The sequence below is a fragment of the Colias philodice genome, chromosome 26 (genome assembly GCF_061535455.1).
Source record: "Colias philodice isolate Cphi_HAF_F1 chromosome 26, ilColPhil1 Martin Lab GWU primary, whole genome shotgun sequence".
In the NCBI taxonomy this organism is placed as follows: domain Eukaryota; kingdom Metazoa; phylum Arthropoda; class Insecta; order Lepidoptera; family Pieridae; genus Colias; species Colias philodice.
Genome location: NC_143111.1, coordinates 8,910,958 through 8,932,561, shown reverse-complemented (window position 1 = coordinate 8,932,561; position 21,604 = coordinate 8,910,958). Strand labels below are relative to the sequence as shown.

Genomic DNA, 21,604 nt, shown 5'->3' with positions numbered 1-21,604 from the left:
TAAGACTACTAAGTTAAGTTTTGAAACTTGTGTTATTATCTTTAAAGCATACTCATTACGCTTCGGGCTCAGGGTTCGATTCCTTCCGTAGATTTATATTTTCTTTAAGGATAATGTTATGTATTTTTTATCTGGCAAAGATCTCTCCCAAGAATAAGGCGACCTAATACTTTGTAATGTTCATATATATTTATACCTACAAATTAATACTAAGAGAATGGATAAAGAAAACACATATTATTACTGAAATATAGCTTTAATCAGTTTATAATGTCTGTATTTACATGTAGCGTTTAAACTATAAAACATTATGTCTACAGTAAACTTTGTAGAAATTCATACATACATTGTACCATCGCGCTGACAACTCACCAGAGTACAGTCGGCAAATAAAGTCATTAAAACAAATATTTTATTCGAATATTTAACAGATGCATGCAAGTACCGACTGCACATAAAATATAGAATACAATAAAATTTGTACGATTCCATACAAATAAGCTTTTTTTCTTATGTATAAAATAACATACAATACACAATGGATATCATATGTTAAAATGAAGTTAAAACATCACAATTTTAAGGTAAAATGTCTACACTGACCAGTTAAAAAAATCTCAAAAAAGTTGTAAAAAGTTGATGATTTAATAATGTCACAAACTAATAGCTGGTCTACAAAAAAAGAATCCCTTGTTCACAAAAGATGATAAAACATTAATGGAATTCCTCAGTTTCTTGGATATAATACGAATATCTATACAAAATAAAATGGATAAAACTATTCTGGTCAGTTCGAAGTTAAATAAGATCATCACAATACGAACTTCATACTTAAAATAAACGTCAACATATAATATATTGTTTACATAAGTGTCCTTTACGAATAAAAAAGTACGAATACAAAAATAAATATCGACATAAAAGCACCAGTACATATTTCATCTTAAAAAAGTCTGAAAACTTCGTTAAAATTGAAAATATAACTGAAATTGAATACAAAAAATTCACAAAACGCACCATTGGAATTAAGTTTTTGCGATATATAATGTTAAGACAACTTAAAATTATTTACAACGCTATGATTAAAATAATTCATAAAACATACGTAAATATAAAAATAACGGTGCATGATCGATATAAAATGCTAATGTACAATAACGTTAGGAACTTAGCGACGTTCACGCAAAAAGTGCACTATAAAATAATTACAATAAAAGACTCCGATCGGCAAAATGTAAAAAATCACTGTATACGTAACTAAAACGATATTAACTAAACAGTTAAAAACTTTAGTAAATGATTCACGCTTATTGCACTCGTTAATTTTAAAATACAACTTTATATGAAGTAATTGACTGTTAATTGGTAAAATGGGATTTACAATGAGTCCTAATTTAATATGTATAAAACCGCGCAATGTGAATGTGAAATGAAGGTTAAGGATACACCTATAATGCGCTTTCTACAGACTATTGACGTGATCAATAGTCGAAAGCGCCTAAATCTCTTCAGTCTTCCAAATATTCCTAAATAATTTAATTTTAAAACAAATGCATTGTTAGGCTTGCATAATCTGGAATTTCAATGAACAAACACGGAATGTAGAACCAATTTAGAATAATAATCAGTCTTAAAATGGATCAAGATATGCCTTCGCAATTGGCAAGCGATGAGTAGCTACCGTTTCGATGTCTAAACAAACAAATAAATACTTAACACGTAAGTGTACAATACGATCCTTAACTCGATGGCGTACTCTAATTACAATACTTATGTTAAAACTCGCAAAATGGTCCATACGATAATTGTACGCAATTGTAAAAAATCTAGCACGACAGTTATTTACACGAGCACCGCAAAAATCAAATGTCACTTGTCATTGTTATTCACTGATATTCACTGCGACGTTATCACTACAAGCTCATTGGCACATTGTATAACTGAGATGCTGTTGGCACTACACTTCTGTACCATCCTCGCCTTCGTCTTCGAACAGTGGCTCGCTGGGACTCACGTCTGTGGTCGGTTTCTTCTTAGGTTTAGGCGGCGGCCTCGGTGGGATCTTTCCGCTCCTGTTCATCGTTCCGGACTGATTCATGGACACGTTGCTTTCATTCTTTCTCGGATCTTCCTTCGACGGCGAACTGTCTTCCTTTTCGATTCTAGCGTTTCGCCTGAGCGAGCCTGTTTCTGGTTTTCCCCTACGATTCAGTGTGTCAGCATGCGAATCTGAATTTCTATTGTCCATTACAAGTTTTCTCGGCTCGGGTTGAGGAGTTGATGTACTTTTCGCCGTCCAACTCATTCTCGGATTGATAGGTTCCTGTGGACCAGGGGTAGAGAGTTGGGTCGATAATTGTGAACTAATACTATTTCTCGTAGGTGTGAAGGGCGGAGGAACTGGTGATGGAGCAGGTTCTTGTTCCTCAATAGGTGCATAGTAAACGGGATGGGAATTGGCATAAGATGTCGGAGTTGCTGGTAGTGGTCTGTTTCTCATGGGCGAAAATGGCGGTTCTAAACCCGCTTTGTTGAGGGAGAGCACAGAGCTGCCATCCGCAGTTGTTCGTAAACCCAAATTGTCATAAAGCGGTTCCTGTGCTTCTGCGCTTGGCAAAATTTGTGTACTGGCCGTACTAGACCATGATGGAACTCGAGGTCGTCTCGGTATTGTAACATATCCTTGTCTGGGTGTTACTACTGGTGGTGTGATGGGAGCTGTGAAGGGTGACTGCGAGCGGGAATACGGTAACGTTCTAAAGATGTTTTGGTTGGTTGTCATGCCGTATATCGGTGAATGGATCGGACTGACTGGGTTCACTTGGAGCCTGCTAGTGTCTGGTACAGTGGACGCGTTGCTAGCTGCGGGAGATATCTGAGCTGCTCGAGCGGGGAAGGAGAGCAGGTCCGGTGGGTACGCTCTACCGTCCGTCCGGCCGTAGTCACCGTTCAGTGCATCTTGTGATCGCTTTTGATGATCGAAGTCGAGCGATCGTTTTTCATCATCATTGTGAGCTGCAAAAAGAAAGATAAATTAATATTTGAAAGTCGACACACTACGTAATAGTTAACAACGGTATTGTTTATATATAAAAATCTATTTAACACGATACAACTACTAGTTACCAGCTATTAACTATGAATGCAACAGAAACGTTAAAATCGTTGTTAGTACGTATATGATAAACTACACATTTGGAGATATTCTCGTATTACCCAATTTATGACGGCATGCTCAAATTCCAAACTTATTATTCCCATCAATTTTAAATGTCGCAGCTATCCACACAAAATACATTCGTAATTGAATATTTTGTTTTACGGGGCGAAAATTGTTATCAGCCATTAAGGGAATAATTTTGCGTGCAATTATATTCGTACAAATTGGAAATTTTTGATTCATGACAGCTGTAACTATGTGCTTAATTAATAAAACTTACCGAAAACTGAATCGTTGTCTAGTAGGGTTTTATTCAGCTCAGACATTTCCGTGCCGCCACTGGTGATTGATGGTGGAACGTCGTATCTTCGTGGCGGTTTGGTTACAGGATTCACAGCCGTAATCAGGCTCTTTTCCATTTCTGGGATCACTGACCCTTCAATAAGTGCCTCTCCGTTCGAATTATCTGCTTTCTTCTTATCCGAAGATCGTCTTCTACAGCAGCAGTAACACAGTATAACAAGGATAATCAGCAAGATAGCTGCTGCACATGATACTCCGATTAGAACTGGTAGCATATTGCTATCCATTCCTGTAGGTGGTACTATTCCAGGAGCAGTGTGCGTAACAAATAAAGTAACATTTCTTTCTTCAACTCCGCCTGAGTTCTTAGCTACACATAAGTACATTCCATTATCCGTACTGCCAGCATCTATTATTGTTAAATTCAACCATCTACTGTTCTCAGTATTGCTCTGCGTTAATACATACTTAATCTCCCCTTGGTATCTATATGTTCCGTCTATTATTTGTGCGTTAAGGACCCAATTCACTTCAGGGAGAGGATTGCCGTTGACTTGACACGATAACGTGATGTTATTATCAGCTGATCGTATCGTACTCTTGACTGAAGGGTACACAATGCTCGGCCGGCAAGCAAAATCACTGGAATCTAACTCCTTCCACAGCTTACCGTTCAATTTAGCTGGTTCGACGCACGATATCGGGGAAGTGTAAAGCTTTTTGCTCATCAACCAATTTCTGAAGGGCTGGAGATAACAATCGCACCGCCAAGGGTTATCGTGCACATCTAAATTGGACAAGGAAGTCAACGATTTTAGCGCGTCTTCTTTTAAGTGCTCGAGCTTATTTCCATCGAGCCTAAGTATATTAAGTTTCGGTACGTTCATGAATGTTTTGACACCAATCTGTACTATACGGTTATTGCTAAGATCGACTTTTTGTAAGAACGGTAGGTTGCTAAATAGACCATCCTCGAGCTTTTCGAGTTTATTATTATTGAGGAGTATCCATCTAATTTTCGAGGTTTCTCTGAACGTTTCCGCGTGTAACGTTTTCAGGTCGTTTTTCGATAAATCCAGTTCGATCATGATAGCGAGACCGCTGAGGCCATTCCTTTGGATGGTTAATAATTTGCAGTCTCGAAGGATGAGTTTCTTAAGATTAATTAATCTGACATCTTCGAAGGCGTGTCGTGAGATTTCGTATAGGTCGTTGCCGGTGAGATCGAGGATTTGAATTTCCGTGCTCAATGTTTTGGGTATTTCGTGAAAGTTAGCTTGTGAACAGTCGGCCTGCTTGTTGCCGCTCGCCCAAACACATTTGCATTCCTGTGGGCAGTTAGCCGTGAAGTCTGCAGCGACAGTTGTTAGCGCCAGGCTTACAACTAATAGTTTGTGTAGTGTCCGCGCCGCCATTTTAGTTTTCGGAATCTGTAACAAGAGAAAAGTTACTGGTTAGGACTCTGTGCATAATTAAGACAATATGTTTTAAGGGGTGAAAATTATTTCCTACAATGAAAAACTGCTAAATGAGATACACTTTTATACTGACAAGGACATACAATATATTAAAATTTGTGCCAGAAAGCTGAGAATAACACACGCATGCATTTATTAACTGAATCACTGCAACGCCTTCAGGAAACATTATCCTCTTTTGGGGCAGTCGCGTAATAAAGTTCAACACTTCATTACAAGGATCGGAATCACATGCCAGCAAATAGCCCGGCCACATATAGCCGAGACACTTAAGGAGCGTGTTTTCGGAAGCATTATAAAGCCAATAAAACGTTGGATCTGAAAATAGAGTCGGCAAAACACGCATGGGAGTTGAGATGTAGGGCGTGTTCACACAACGCATGGTTTTGAAATATATTGATTATTTTATATTTAAATTTTAGCTATTAAATTACTTTCACTTAAAAACATACCGAGCTTATAAGTTTAGTACCTAATTTTGTTGTTGTAGAGGTCAAAGAGCGTAATAATTGAATATGTGAAGAATTCAGATTCATATTATTTGTAACATAAAGCTTTTATTTAATAAATGAACTTCTTTCAATCTGACTACGTCTTTCATTCATACTGAATTTCAAGTAATGAATACTTCAAACTACAGTGTGTAACCAGCCTTACAACTCAAAGAAAATCCACATCACAAGAGTATTAACAGATGTAAATGTAATACGAACATTCATAAACAGAGATGTTAACTTTTTATTCCAAGTTCTATCGACTGTTTATTTTTTTTAGTTTTAAAACTTTATGACCCATAACTTTTAACTACTGACATTTTTATTTAGTGATTCGTCGAAAAGCTCTTCATAAATTAAATTTCCTATACGGTTTAAATTAATAATGGTGTGTTATTTAATTTTATAGTGGAATATGTCAAGTGAGAATGTTGGTATTTGCAGTGTACGTAGGAATAATTGTTTATATGTTGCAAGGTCTAAATAGTACATAAAATGTATATGGGATTAAAGAAAAAACAAGAACTGAAATGAACTATTTCTACATTTTCTATATCATATTTTTAATAGGTACATGCATTTTACGCATAATAATTATGCGTCTTTTTAAGATATATCATAACAACGTCTATATTATAACGGTTACGTTCGCAGCATAGATAATGTAGTAAAACAAAACACAAAATAAGTGATTTTAGATCATCTACGTCACAGCTGTCTGAATCACTACATAGTATAAAACAAAGTCGCTTTCCCTGTCCCTATGTCCCTATGTCCCTTTGTACGCTTAAATCTTTGAAACTACGCAACGGATTTTGATGCGGTTTTTTTTAATAGATAGAGTGATTCAAGAGGAAGGTTTATATGTATAATAAGATCCATTAAGTAGTGGAGAAGTACTGTTATTTTTGAGGTTTCTAATGTGATGTCGTAAAAAATTACATTTATTCCGCTTACATTGCAAACGCAGGCTGAACCCTACGAGTTTTATCAAAATAATGTACTAAGTATTATACACATTGAAAAGGTCTACAGAAAAGTCCGCGATGGTATATGTCTATCTCTTATGGATAACCCACAATAACTTTTTTTTGTCATTTACTTTTTACGACAAATAATGGCTAATTTTCGAAGCGATTTTAACCAATACAGCATTAATCCTTAAACAATTAAATACCATGGATACATTGTTCATTTAATATAGATCTATATGGCCCTTTACACCGTATGATTTAAGTGAATATTTTCGAAGATATTACAGATTTAAAAATTGCAGGACGTAGCGTTTGCGGCCGCCCGGCTATGTATTTTATACCCGTGCGATGCCGGAGGCCGGAGCGGGCCGCTATATTTTTATACCTATACAACGTTCACAATTTTTCTGTAGTGTATTTAGTACTAGCTTCTCCGCGCGGTTTCACCCCCGTGGCTCCACTCCTGTTGCCCGTAGCGTGATGAAATATAGCCTATAACCTTCCTCGATAAATGGGCTATCTAACACCGAAAGAATTTTTCAAATCGGACCAGTAGTTCCCGAGATTAGTGCGTTCAAACAAACAAACAAACAAACTCTTCAGCTTTATAATATTAGTATAGATCAGCATTGCACCCGTGCGAAGCCGGGGCGGGTCGCTAGTAATATATAAAAATCTTTAAAAAGAAAATATGAGCAAAATATAAGACCACATAAATTACGAGCGACGTTAATCTCAAAAACCTACATGATAGAACGATAAGTGCATCGATTTAATCCCCTTATTATAACGAGGTTCACAGCCATAAGAACATTACAAAATTTAATGAATAACCTTTATCCTATAGAATCTAGATTACTTTCCGTCCGCGGCTTCGCCCGCTTTGTCTAAAACCTAAAAAATTGCATACTAAAACCTTCCTTTTGAATCACTCTACGTATTAAAAAAACTGCATCCAAATCTGTTGCGTAGTTTTGAAGATTTAAGCATACAAAGGGACATAGGGACAGAGAAAGCGACTTTGTTTTATACTATCCCTACTAATATAATAATATTATAAATGCGAAAGTAACTCTTTCAGTCTATCTGTTACGCTTTCCCGCTTAAACCTCTCAACCGATTTTGATGAAATTTGGCAATAGACAATCTTTAGACCCTGAGAAAGAACATAGGCCTTTTATCAAAACACCAGCTAGTATGTAATAATAGTGATAGACATCACGTACGCGGGAATTTAATTAATTTCTTAATTATTTCATTAAAGAAGTTGTTTGTTAAAATAAATTGTTTATACCTAGAGTTCCATTCTACAGGCGATTTTCACGTTATGATTGTTCTCGGTACAGAGGCTTTTAAATAATCCCCATTTACAAATTAATTAAGGTAAACAAATGTAGGTAAGGGTCGGTTCACATTTGAAGAAGTTGTATGGTCATGATTGAGCACACTTGGAATTAAATAGCAAGTTAGAAAACTCCTCTAAATTGATATTTGATTTGAAATAAACGTTGAATTTAAAGCTTTTGGCTTAGTATTTATGCTTTGTAACAAACAAAATCTTTCATTGAAAGTCTATTTCTGGAATGTTTGATGTAGAAATACTTTCCAAATATTGATTAGATAATGTTATTTCTATTTAAGTAGGTGATGCTTTTCTGTATAGGTACTTTTTTTTTCAGTGTACAAAAGCCTATAGAACAGGTATATTAAGCACGTAGTTAAACATTTTATCTTAGACAACAATTAGTCTAAATATCAGTCCCGCCCACGCTTCGCTTCGTATTCTCGGAAAGAAAACAAAACCAATATAATAAGACCTTCTTTTGTATGGAAATGCGAACGTACCGGAGGTCAAGCTTCTGGAAAATTAATTTTTAAGCCTTTCTTTCATAATATTGAGCTGACACGGAAGCTATGTAGCGCCTAATGAAATGGATTTTACTAAAATTTTCCGACATTTTAATTCTTGGAAGTACTTAATAAAATTCAAAAAAATCGAAGGTCGTAAAATTGATTTCAAACAGGTCTTCTTAAGGAGTTAATTTTACAATTTTCCATCTTTTTTTTTTTAATATGTGTGTAACAAACATCATCGTATAAGCTAGTTATATTCACCATTTGCTTATTTTTATTTACGGCCGTGTATATCAATTTTAATAGTCTGGTAAATGAAAGGTTAAAGAGTATACCTTAACGTTAAATATATATAGTTACTAGCGGCCCGCCCCGGCTTCGCCCGTGGTACATATGAAAAATAGATGTTGGCCGATTCTCAGACTTACCCGATATGCACAGAAAATTTCATGAGAATCGGTCCACCCGTTTCGGAGGAGTATGCAGACTAACATTGTGACACGAGAATTTTATATATAAGACTAGCGGTCCGCCCCGGCTTCGCCCGTGGTACATATGAAAAATAGATGTTGGCCGATTCTCAGACTTACCCGATATGCACAGAAAATTTCATGAGAATCGGTCCACCCGTTTCGGAGGAGTATGCAGACTAACATTGTGACACGAGAATTTTATATATAAGATATATTATAAACGAATACCTAGTCCAACAATAAATTATACGACTTAAGCAATTTATATTCAAAATTTCTATGGAAATAAATGATTAAAATGATTTTATAATCTAACACTTTTGAATATATTGCTGGATGTTCGCATCACTCGCTTATACAATTAGTGTGTTCTTTCCTAAGATCCATTATTATGCAGTAACTTGTAATACAGGTTTGACCACTTCTTTTTCACAGGAAATATTCAAGGAACCATTTTTAACCTATAACAGAGTGTACCTACTATACATAGAGACTATGGGTATAAGGAAAATTGTGTCACCCAATTGTGTGTAATTCACATTCATCACATAGTAAATGATAAAAGTGGAGATACAAGCAAATCGGCCATTTCTGATCTAAATATTTCGTAGGATTGTATTTAGTAACAGATACCGAACTGATTTTACAGAGGGTAAAGTACCTTCCATAAGCTACATGATCCGATTGGAGTTTCACCCTAAAAACCTTAATAATAAAGTGTGTTTGTTTATTAATCTTTCATTCACATCGTAACAGAGCGATTTTTTATATGATTTTTGTGTCCGTGATAGTAGAAAGTGACATCAGCTACTTCTTACCTCATCCTTATCTCCATTAGATTTTCTTTGCCTACACGAGCGAAACGCTAGTACCTTAAGTAATATCTAGTTCACACCATATAATTCTGTTCATGAGCGTCTCTCGCAATTTAGTATTAAGATAAATGTCTCAGAACCTGTCAGGGTTAAGCCTTGAGCATCGGTCGTAAGCCTCGTTAGGCCCGCTACGCACTGTGATAATTACAAGCATTCGCGCGGCAAGTAATTCGCGCTCCGTGTGATCTGAGACTTATAATTGTGAGTCGAATGGTGTGAGGTACAGGCGATAGCGGTTCGTGTAGAGAACTCTATGAGCGATAACTGGCTTGGGAGAAATAATGATATATATTATTATCAAATATCGATGGTAGTAAAGCAAAACGTACATGTCTAAAATGGAAGTAATGGAAGTATGTAAGGACTAAGGATATAAAATCATGTTATTTTGTTGCTACAATATAAACATTTTCTCATTGCGCTATTCTAGTAAGTAATTTCTGTTTATAGCTTATCTTATTTTGAATTTTTATAAGTTTCTACTGGCTTTTAGCCCTGGCTTAATACCCGGTACGCAGCTTGTATTGAATCTCAGCAGATTCTATGCCAAAACAGATTTCCAACAAATAATGCAATCGCTCCTAACTTAAACCGCGTATCACACAATGAAATACCATATAAACTTATCTCTTTCGCGTGTGTAATGTCGTAATTTGGAGTCGCGATATTGACGAAGGGAGACGCAGGGGAAGGGAGAAGGGAGACGGTGGAGGAGGGAGACCTTATGAGGGTAAGGCGCTATTGACAGACTAATTCTGTTTGTGCCTGCTTGGAAAAAATGTTTCGGCTAGATGGTGAGATTTCGTATTTAATTATTTTCGTTTAAATACTATATTTATATATTATGGAACTTAAGGCACAAAACTATTGACAAGATTTCTATGACTACATACTGCATAGACATGTTAAAGAATGTTTGAATAAAGAAAGTTTCTTATTTATGTAGATAAGCAACTGTTCATTAACTTCCTGTTTAATAATTAATTTAATGTATAAGATAAACAAATATTACTTGCCATTTCTGTTAAAGCAAGGTGTCTATATATTTTTACTTTACCTACACCCTTTCTCAAAACTATAACCCAAAACCAATAGTAATAAATAAATAATAAAACAAATTGGACAAATTGTCAATTTTAATCAAGAGTCCGTCTCAAGCGTCAACACGACCCATTGGTAGTAAATATTAACAAAGGCTATCCCACACAAACATACGTGACGAACATCTACACAGAGCATTTATTATGCTTTAATACATAGATATTATATTTTCACATAAATACAATCAAAGTGATATTATCTAGGTATACTGATCTATACTAATATTATAAAGCTGAAGAGTTTGTTTGTTTGAACGCGCTAATCTCAAGAACTACTGGTCTGATTTGAATAATTCTTTCCGTGTTAGATAGCCCATTTATCGAGGAAGGCTAAAGGCTATATTATATCATCACGCTAAGACCAACAGGAGCGGAGCAACGCGGGTAAAACCGCGGGGCACAGCTAGTTTAGAATATGTGCATTGACTGATCATCGTATACTATCAGTTTATAGTGTAGATATAAAAAGTTAGTTACTAAGTAACTTATAAGGTTATGTTTAATTTATGTATTTCTGTCTGTCTTATTTCTTGTACGTATACGAAATATATTTTTTACCATTATCATATGTTGTAGAAAAAAACTTCGGTGAGCTCACGGTTTAATGAGTAACATGGGTTATTTGTCATTTGGAATATGAATTAGGGTCGCGTTACATTCATATAACCGTCATATTTCATACTTTTCATATTTGTAGCCTAATTCTTGCTCTACAATAAATAATTTATTTATTCTATACGAATGTTTTTGATACATTTCCACAAAACTCTTGCTCAAATAGTGCAAATGTTTTTTAACTTTTATTTAACCTTATAATCATTATATTTATATACTAGCGGTCCGCCCCGGCTTCGCCCGGCCCGCCCATATTTACGTTTTCTCTACATAAGAACCATCCTCGTACTTCAAGGAATATAATAGAAAAGAATTATCGAAATCGGTTCAGCCGTTCACACGTGATGCCGTGACAACGCGAAACGGGTGCGGACCCGCCGCCTTTTTATAGCTCCCGCCGCGAAGCGCGTCGAACGCGGCAACTGATACACAAAAATAATCCTTATGGCATGATTCTGTAATTCACGCGCGATGACTTATAGCATATTTTATGTATAACTTTGGTGTTTCTACACCGATTTACATGATTCTTTTACTATAACCTGCCCAGGAGTATGAAGAATAATTGTGCCAAATTTGGTTAAAATCCGTCGTGTAGTTTTTGTTTCTATAACGAATATACAGACAGACAGACAGACAGACAGACAGACAGACAAAAATTTTACTGATTGCATTTTTGGCATCAGTAGCGATCCCTTATCACCCCTTCATAGTTTTTTTTAAATATATTTCATGTACAGAATTGGCCTCTCTACAGATTTATTATATGTATAGATTACTAGCTGTGCTCCGCGGTTTTACCCGCAGTGCTCCGCTCCTGTTGGTCTTAGCGTGATGATATATTATAAGCCTTATAGCCTTCCTCGATGAATGGGCTATCTAACGCCAAAATAATTTTTCAAATCGGACCAGTAGTTCCTGAGATTAGCGCGTTCAAACAAGCAAACAAATAAACTCTTCAGCTTTATAATATTAGTATAGATAGCAGAATATTTCGTACACTATCTTACACATAAAACTGCCCCATAAAACTTGAATTCTTTCCTACTACACTTCATTCACAATATCATATACAAACTTATTAATTTAAACAACTAAAAAATACCTTCAACCATATCAATACCTTTATTCCAATCCACTTGATAAATAATTAAATAGCTATTTCCAATGCAAATGCAGTTTCCATACTTCATTAGTTCTGGCCGCAAATCAACTGTTGGATGCACCCTCTTTTGTTGAAGTCGGTCTTTCACAAGACTAGTGTCCTATTTAGGTATACACCTACTAATTAGCTGTTGATACTTTAATTATTTACATAATATGCTATCATATTGTATAATAAGCTAGTATACCCTTATTATGCTGTATAATTAGGTATTGATATTCAACGTATAGAAAAGATAGGAAAATAATTCTGAGTATGCTATTTTTTATGGTAAAAGTCCTAATATTCAGTTAAAAATATTGATCATATTATAAGGTTATATCAGTTTTAACTAATAAGCTACGTTGTATAGCAATACGATGATATTCACCAACAATAAAAATAACATCATTCTACCAAACTATAATACGCCAAAAATATACCATCTAACATCACAGGCATGTACCATAATTCATACGTGACGTATAGCTGTAATAAAAGCGAAAACATCGAGGAAATATCTCGAATATTATAAGTGGCCCCTGGATGGGACCGTCCCCGTGGGCCAAGATACCTACACGTGTTATTTATCAACATATTGACCAAACTGACCGTTTGGCTGATCCATTTAAGGTGACAAATGTTATGAATTTCGAGAAAAAGTGTAGCGAAAATTGAAATATTCATGTGATAAAAAAGTAGTTTCGGTATTCATGTCATGAGGATATAAAAACGGTTGAGGGTAGACGTAAAATAGTCATAACTTTGTCTGTTATGTGGTCACACCGCGACCGTCATAGAAGTACGAATTATGTCGTTATTGAATAGAAAGAATGAAACCGCGTAAAAGATAGGAATAATAATCCATACTAATATTATAAATGTGAAAGTAACTCTGTCTGTCTGTCTGTTACTCAATCACGCCTTAACTAGTGAACCAATTTGCATGAAATTTGGTATAGAGATATTTTGATACCCGAGAAAGGACATAGGCTACCTTTTATTGCGAAATATGTACCACGGGCGAAGCCGGGGCGGACCTCTAGTAACGAATAAATTCTTTTTGCTTTCAGTAATGCCTATAACTATAGGTACTATATTATGTACTGTTTAGATTGCTTCCTATTGATTGTATATCAAAATATGCAATTGTGTTTCCTTAGAGTATACCTATATATTTTATGCTATTGGTGACGTAGTTTTTACTTGTCTAATGGCTGTTTATACTCTGTGGTTTTTGATTAATAAATGTCAGTTTTTATTGGAACCCAAGCTACGCGGTTCTATGTTATGTATAAAGAAATTATCGAGATGTCTCATTAAAAGAAAATTCTTCAGAATTACTTAGACTTACAAACAAATTATATTACTTCATTTTTCTAGTATATAAACAACTAATATAAATAAAACGTGGATCTCTATTGTATCGTAATTAGAGATAAACCGCAAGGCCGACAGTGGTCGACACACCACAAGTGTTTTCTAGCACTGCTATTAATTTATTTGAGTAAATACTACAATGTTACATTGTTTCGTGTAGTAATAGAAAATATACAAATGTTTACTCAATTAATATAACATCTATTTCGGCCTAAAATCTCATAAAAATATGAAAGATTTTCATATCTAACTAAAACTAATACCCTGTCTTTCAGATGGCATACAAAATTATATAATTTAGGGCCGATTTTTCAATGCTTGGATAAAACTTATCCGTCCAATTAAGTATTACACGATAATATTAAAATGTCACGTAAACTGTCAAATGCGGGCAAGTAGAATACGTTCTTAAAATGGTAGTTTTATACATTATTCGACGAATAAGTTTTAACCAAGGATTGAAAAATCAGCCCTTAAAGGAATCCAATTCCCCTTTATGATGCAATTCTTGCTATCAATTCACACAAACAATAATTCCAATTACGTTTATTAAGGTCATTCACGGTTGCTACAGTGAAAGTACATTTGTTAATGGACGCTAAACACCGCTACGGGCTGCGCTTTTATTGATAATGTTTGTGTTTTTCATTGTTTGCCAATCAAAGTGTAGTGCGTTATAATTTTTTTGTGTGTTTGTTTATACTTTGTATCTCTAATTGCTTGGCTTTTCAAAATAAGACGAAGAATCTAAATGATAAACAAAAAATAATTGTGTTTGTTTTTATAAAGTAGCTGAACATATTTAAATTAAATCTAAAGTAGGTAGGTACATTTAAGGCACTTCAGAAAAGAATCAAGGTCGCAGGAATACAAAATAAATAAGTTTGTATTTCAGTATCATAATTAAAATAGTAGACCGTGGCACCGAAAAAAATTAAATACTAAAGTTATCATTTAATTTACTTATCTAATATTAAATCTACCTATACTAATATTGTAAAGCTGAAGAGTTTGTTTGTTTGAACGCGCTAGTCTCGGGAACTACTGGTCCGATTTGAAAATATCTTTCGGTGTTAGATAGCCAATTTATCAAGGAAGGCTATAGGCCACAGCTATAGGCTATATATCATCACGCTAAGACCAACAGGAGCTGAGTAAGGCGGGTGAAACCGCGGGACGCGGCTAGTAATTATTATGGGTGTTTATACACTGCTTTTAACAAACAGAGTAATGAATAAATAATTATAGTATAATAAAGCCTACGGGTAATAATAAAACAATTAAGTTAGCATATTGAAATATTATATCCGCTGACCGCGTTACATATTAATTGAATTTAATTGTCTGTTCGTAATAAACCTTATTATATTGTATTTTCTTACTTATTTCACATAACACATTTATTATCTACACAATATGTATAAAAACAAATTCATTAGTATTAGTTTTAAGTAGAAAAAAAGCAAATTGTTGCCTAGTTCTGTGTGTCAGTTTTCAGTTTAACACACTTAAACGGCTGAACCTATTTCGACCAATTTTGCAAGACAGCTTAAAATTTTATAATAACAATTCACTTAGTCCTTAAATAATAAGCTAGAAATATGTTAGTCAAGGTTATTAACCACTTTTAAACTTCGAGTAACGCCACGGGTCACACTAAGTATAACACAAAATAATCGTATAATTTATCTACCTACATGTAAAAACTTTTAGTAATATTGAATAGTAAAAATTGTTAATAACGAGAGGCTCATATATTAAGATAATGGGATAATCCCACATTTATTACAAGCTTCCGATAAATACAAGCTATTTATTATTATTTAGCTATAAAACATCTCTTATTATTTATTTAACGCGTTGTCAGAAACATTCGGTAATAAATTGAAAATGAAAAATATATTTATTTCAAACAGATTATAAAATGTAGTGTAGACGCGCCTCAGTATCCTCATAGGAAAGTGTTTTTAAATAATGTATAACTGGTTTTTTTTAAATCACGATGATTAAGTCTATTTATATCCAAAATATTATTAAGACGATTATAGAGGTAGATGGACCTTGCTTTAAATTGGTGATTAGCAAAAACTGTTTTAGTACATGTAGTGTTAAAAACGTCTTTCTTTCTCGTTCTATTTTCAGTTAATTTGTCAAAAGGAGAAAAAGAAAATTATTTTACTTTCATATTTAATTTCGTCACAATGGATACAGCCATAATATACAGCTGTGTGAGACGAACATACATAATTATCTACACACAAATATCCTTTTTTTTCATACAAACATAAGCTAAGAGAAAAGTTTTAATAATAAACGATATATTATACTAACTAGATATATGCCCGCGGCTTCGCCCGCGTTATCAAAAAAAACCCGCATAGTTCCCGTTCCTGTGGGATTTCCGAGATTAAAAGTAGCATGTCGTATTCTGGGTCTTCAGTTACCTACATACAAAATTTCAATGCAATCGGTTCAGTAGTTTTTACGTGAAAGAATAACAAACATCCATCAATCCATCCTCACAAAGTTTCGCGTTTATAATATTAGTAACTAGGATATCACACAAATTATGCAAACATTATCATTGATGACAAATTCCATCACAATCCGTTCATCGTTTCCTTATCTTCACGCATTCATAATTAATATCAACCCTCATTTACTCCAAATTAATATTAAATATCATTTTCTACATAACATACCACTAACAAACAATGTCATACATATTAAATTTTAACAGACGGGATTCGAACCCGCAACCCTCATAACGCTTAAATGTCATAATTATTTAATTATTCATTCGAACTTAGACGAAGAGATGAATATATTTTTCAGCGATTTTCCTGAAATTATAAATCCGTATTAATTTTATAAATTCGAAAGTTTGTCTATTTGTTACACTTATAAAACAAAACCACAGCACCGATTTCGAAGAAATTTCCAAAATTGTCTAAGATCGACACCTGAAGGGTGAAAATAGGGGATGAAAATTTTTGCAATTGATTGTGTCCGTTTAATCTATTACATATAGAATAGAATATAATAGTTTATATAAATAAAACCTGCTTACAAGACTTTCAATAAAGAAAAAAAATGGTATCCACAATGCATCGATCGTTTCTGAGCTACAATGATACAAATAAACAGTTAAAAACATTGTACCACACATATCGCCCACATTAAATGAAATGTTTGTTTTGTTTGTCCGTTAGTAGATCGGAAACGACTAATTAACCTAATGTTAGTACATTACCGTGTCGGAAAGTGACTAATTACTGTGTTTTTGACCTCGAATACTGAATTAGACCAATTTAAACACTATATGTAATTACACCTGGGTTTACGCGTAGATATTCATATATATGAGTTAGATTTTACTTACTACCAAATAAAAATATTCGCATAATGCTAGAGAATAAAAGAAATCGATTTATAAAAGCGTGTGTGCCGAGCGTGTCAGAAGTGAAACTTCTTTGGCAAGATTCAAAGATACCAAAATCGTCACCTTACTCCATGACGTGACGATATTGTTAAGACGCGACCTTGAAATTTTACTCACAGCGCACCTAAAGAAGTTTCACTTCAAAAAATTTTCAATTAAACAATGAGCTGCTGATACGAGACCAACTAAAGACTGATATTTAAATTGAAAATTGATTTAAGGTTTTTTTATTAATGTTTAAGCAACCTTTAATCTCCTGAACTTTTTTCGATACAAAGACTCAATACAAATACTCAAAAAACACCACAACAAACAAGATTATCATTCTTGAAGGTCGGTAAAACTCATTGTAACAACCGGACAGTCGCACATGATTGCGTATTGTTTGTTAATTTCGATATTTGTCCGCCACCCCTGGAGATTTCCGGTCACATGTACCGGGATATTAATATAAGGCTCAGCGCACACACGTGTACGTTTTAGTGTAGGCTGAGTCTTACATGTGTGTTCGAGTGTGGGTGTAGCCTTGTTATGGTTACATTTTCTGTTGCCATGCCAGTTTTCAGTGTAAGAGGTCTTGCAAACATTCCATATCTCATGTAAATAATATTCAATTATTGAAGTGAAACTTCTTTATCGGGGTTGGAAAAAAATTTAGTGTAAGTATGTAACATTTTTTCGTTACGCGTGACATTTTTCCGTTACGCGCCATCTTTTTCTTATCCCTACCTCGCGTGATTCGACATATTTCTGTAAAGTTGCATATAGTAAATTATCTTTTGAAAAATAGGGTCATAAAGAAGTTTCACTTCTTACGTGTGTACACTAGTACACGCACACATTTTTTTTATTATTATGTAAGTATCTAATACACAGTGATGGGTCATCCTCTCCTATTTTTTAACACCCTTTTACTAGCTTCACCTGTATATTAAGTAACCATTCCATTAGACTCCTTTAGACTAGATTTTGACCCACTTTAAACGGACAGATTTAATTCAAACTTTGTACATTTATCAAGGATCGGTGACAATACTATAATTTCATAAGTTTAAGCGTGTTTTTGAGGTTTTTAAACTATATTCATTATTTGTCTCTATGTAATCTATACTTAATATTATAAAGCTGAAGAGTTTGTTTGGACGCGCTAATCTCAGGAACCTGGTCCGATTTGAAAAATTCTTTCGGTGTTAGATAGCCCGTTTATCGAGGAAGGCTATAGGCTATAAATTATATCGTCACGCTATGACCAACAGGAGTGGAGCCACGGGGATGAAACCGCGGGGAGCAGCTAGTATAGTGATATAAGATATATAACATTAAGTTGGTATTCTATTACCTACACCTATTTCTTAATCATGGAAAGTTACAACAAAAAATATAATTCCGAACCTAGTTCACATCTTACAAAAATACTATATTAAATGTATGTTTTATATAAAAATAATATTCTTATAAAGTCGAGAACGAAACCTACTTTTACCAAGACAATGTACATTATAAATAGCCTGTAGTACGTAAAAATTGCTATAAGTACATATATGTAATATGAAATTCCTTTGCATCGCAACACAGAGTCATGAATTTTTACGTTTAATGCTACGATCCCGTCTGATATTGTAAAATAAAATTCCATTGAACGTTGAATTGAATTTTGTTTTCAAACTATACGAATGTGATTTTTCAACACAAAATGCAAATGTTAATGTTATTTGTAAAATCGTAAACTTTAAAGTTTTATGGGATGAAGGTATTGTATAAAAATTAAATTAATAGGTGCACTGATAAATAATTAATCTAGATAAACGATAACAATACGTTTTTAAATAAAGTCTAGCTTGTTCATAGTAATAACATGCTTTAAACCTACACCTAAGCTTTTTATGTTTGTAGGATATTTTTTATCGCTTATCTTGAAGCGACGCTTTAGGTCGTTAGCTATCGTGTGTTAAAATAAACTGTTATAGGATTTAGTCTAGAATCTAGACTAAATCTGAGTTTAAGTTTTTATGCACTGTCTCTTAAAATATTTATAGGAAAGGTAATATTATCTTCAATATGCTTTTAAGAATTACTAGTTTTGGTATTAGCAATTGGTATTCATGTATTAATCTATACTAATATTATAAAGCTAAAGGGTTTGTCTGTTTGTTTTTTCAACGCGCTAATCTCAGGAACTACTGGGCGGATTTGAATAATTCTTTCGGTTTTAGATAGCCCATTTATCGCGGAAGGCTATAGGCTATATTATATCATCACGCAACAAGAGTGGTGCAGTGCGGATAAAACCGCAGGGCACAGCTAGTTTAATTTATCGAAGAAAGAAGAAGAAAGTCTTTGCATTGTGTAAGGTGAAATATTGAAAATGCATATGTTTTAAGGAACAAAGCCGCGGCCAAAAGCTAGCTATAATTTTATGCACACATATGTAAACTTGTAATTGTACACACAGTAATTTAGCCAAGCCGTTTATCTCAGGTAATAATTAAACACAATCCTCTTAGCATCAGAGTGGGACGGTCCCCGGGGACACATGCATAGTTTAATGTCCTCCATTGGGCCAAGGGACATACGTGTGATACATATTACACAATAACGTAAACACGCAAGTAAGATTACTATGATAATTTGTATTAATTTCTCTATGTAGTTAATAATAAGAAACAATTTCTAACTAAAACATTTACAAATGTAAAACTTTTATATAGGTAGATAGGAGAAATTGTTATTCAAGAATTCTTTACTGAGAAAACTATTCAACTTAGTTACAATAATAGATTTATGTTTAACACGATTCAGTATCGACAAAAACGAAATCATTCGTATCGCAAATATTAATACCAATTCACTCAATATATGTATAGTCTCAAACATAAGCAAAATATAGTAGGAAAATATAATAAAGGTAGCAATTGCCCGCAGCTTCGCCTGCGTTGTCAAAGTGAATTAAAAGTGGCCTATATTCCTCTCTCCATATATCTCCATAGCAAAAAATCATATTATAACATCGTGTGTTGTGATCGAAAGACAAACAAACTTTGGCATATCTAATCTAATATAATAATATATCGCATGTGTGTTTGTAGTTAAAACTTCTCGGAAACGGCTTGATCGATTCTCGTGAAATTTTGTATGTGTATTGGGTAAGTCTAAGAATCGAACATCTATTTTTCATACCCTTAAGTGATAAGAGTAAGGCAGAACAACGTTTACCGAAACAGCTAGTCATATTATAAATTCGTATGATGTGGAAGACAAACAATCTTTCGCATTATCATATAAGTAAGGATGTTATGTTCAAAAACAGAAATTCATTCTACTACCAATTCACAAAGCGTTATGGTCACTTTAAACACCCTTATTCCCATGTTATGGCTTATCACAAACCACTTAGGTATTGTGAGTCACAAGGACCACATAGTTCACTGTGGTCCTGTGTTCTGTCATGTTATACGACCACAACGCATTGTGGAAACGAAGCAAGCCATGATGTGCATTACTACTATTGATTGCTGCTAAAATTAGGAATTACTGCATGATGAATACTGCACGCCGTACGGGGTATGTATTTTTAATATACAACGGATTGAGATTTCGTATCAGATGTTTATTTTTATTATAATTAATAACTGTAATCCTAGCAAAAAGTCTAGCCAAAAAATCAAAACTTTCAACTACAAAATTTGGTATACACAGACATCAGTCATCAGTCTAACTATAGAGCCGATTCCACCAGCAACTTCTGAAGTAGGTATATAATATCTCTCAAGTATATCGCATTCTCTTAATATATTAAAAAAAATGTGATAAGTTATCTAAACAGTAATGCATGTAAACAGAAAGTAAGGATGAACAAAACTAGCTAATTTCTGCATCTCAAGTCATAGGTAATTAAAAGATTTTTCTGACATCGACGTACAATCTTTTCTATACTCCTAATTACGAAAAAAACTACCGTTTTAATAATCTTGGTTCCAAATACCTTACGGGCAAGTAGAACTAATAACTAACGAAACATGTGCCATTATTTCCGACATGTGAAATGGATAATTGCGTCCAGTTTTACAGAAATATCAAACTGGGGATTAAAAGACATGCAGCGCAAATTAAAGGTATAATTGGTAGAGATGGACCGAATATTCGTTTTATATTCGGTATTCGGCATATTCGGCAGCTTTACCGAATATTCATATTCGGCTGAATCACCTTATGTTCGACAAAGTGATAGTCAAGTTTTTACTGTTAAGACCCGTGTTTTATCATGATTTAAGTGTACAGTATAGTACAGTGTAATGAGGTAAGTATTTTAGAT

At 34.1% G+C, this 21,604-nt stretch overlaps 1 protein-coding gene across 1 annotated transcript in view; it reads right to left on the bottom strand.

The window, feature by feature from the left end:
- Nucleotides 1-243: 243 nt before the first annotated feature.
- Nucleotides 244-21,604, bottom strand: part of kek5 (leucine-rich repeat, immunoglobulin-like domain-containing kekkon 5 protein) — a 185,917-nt gene continuing 164,556 nt past the window's right edge. Inside the window, exons 4-5 of the mRNA XM_089711378.1 lie at nt 3,441-4,893; nt 244-3,015 (exon numbers count right to left, since the gene is read on the bottom strand). Of these exons, the coding sequence (XP_089567504.1) occupies nt 1,958-3,015; nt 3,441-4,878 (2,496 nt within the window). The 5' untranslated portion in view covers nt 4,879-4,893 and the 3' untranslated portion in view covers nt 244-1,957. The remainder of the gene's footprint in view (nt 3,016-3,440; nt 4,894-21,604) is intronic.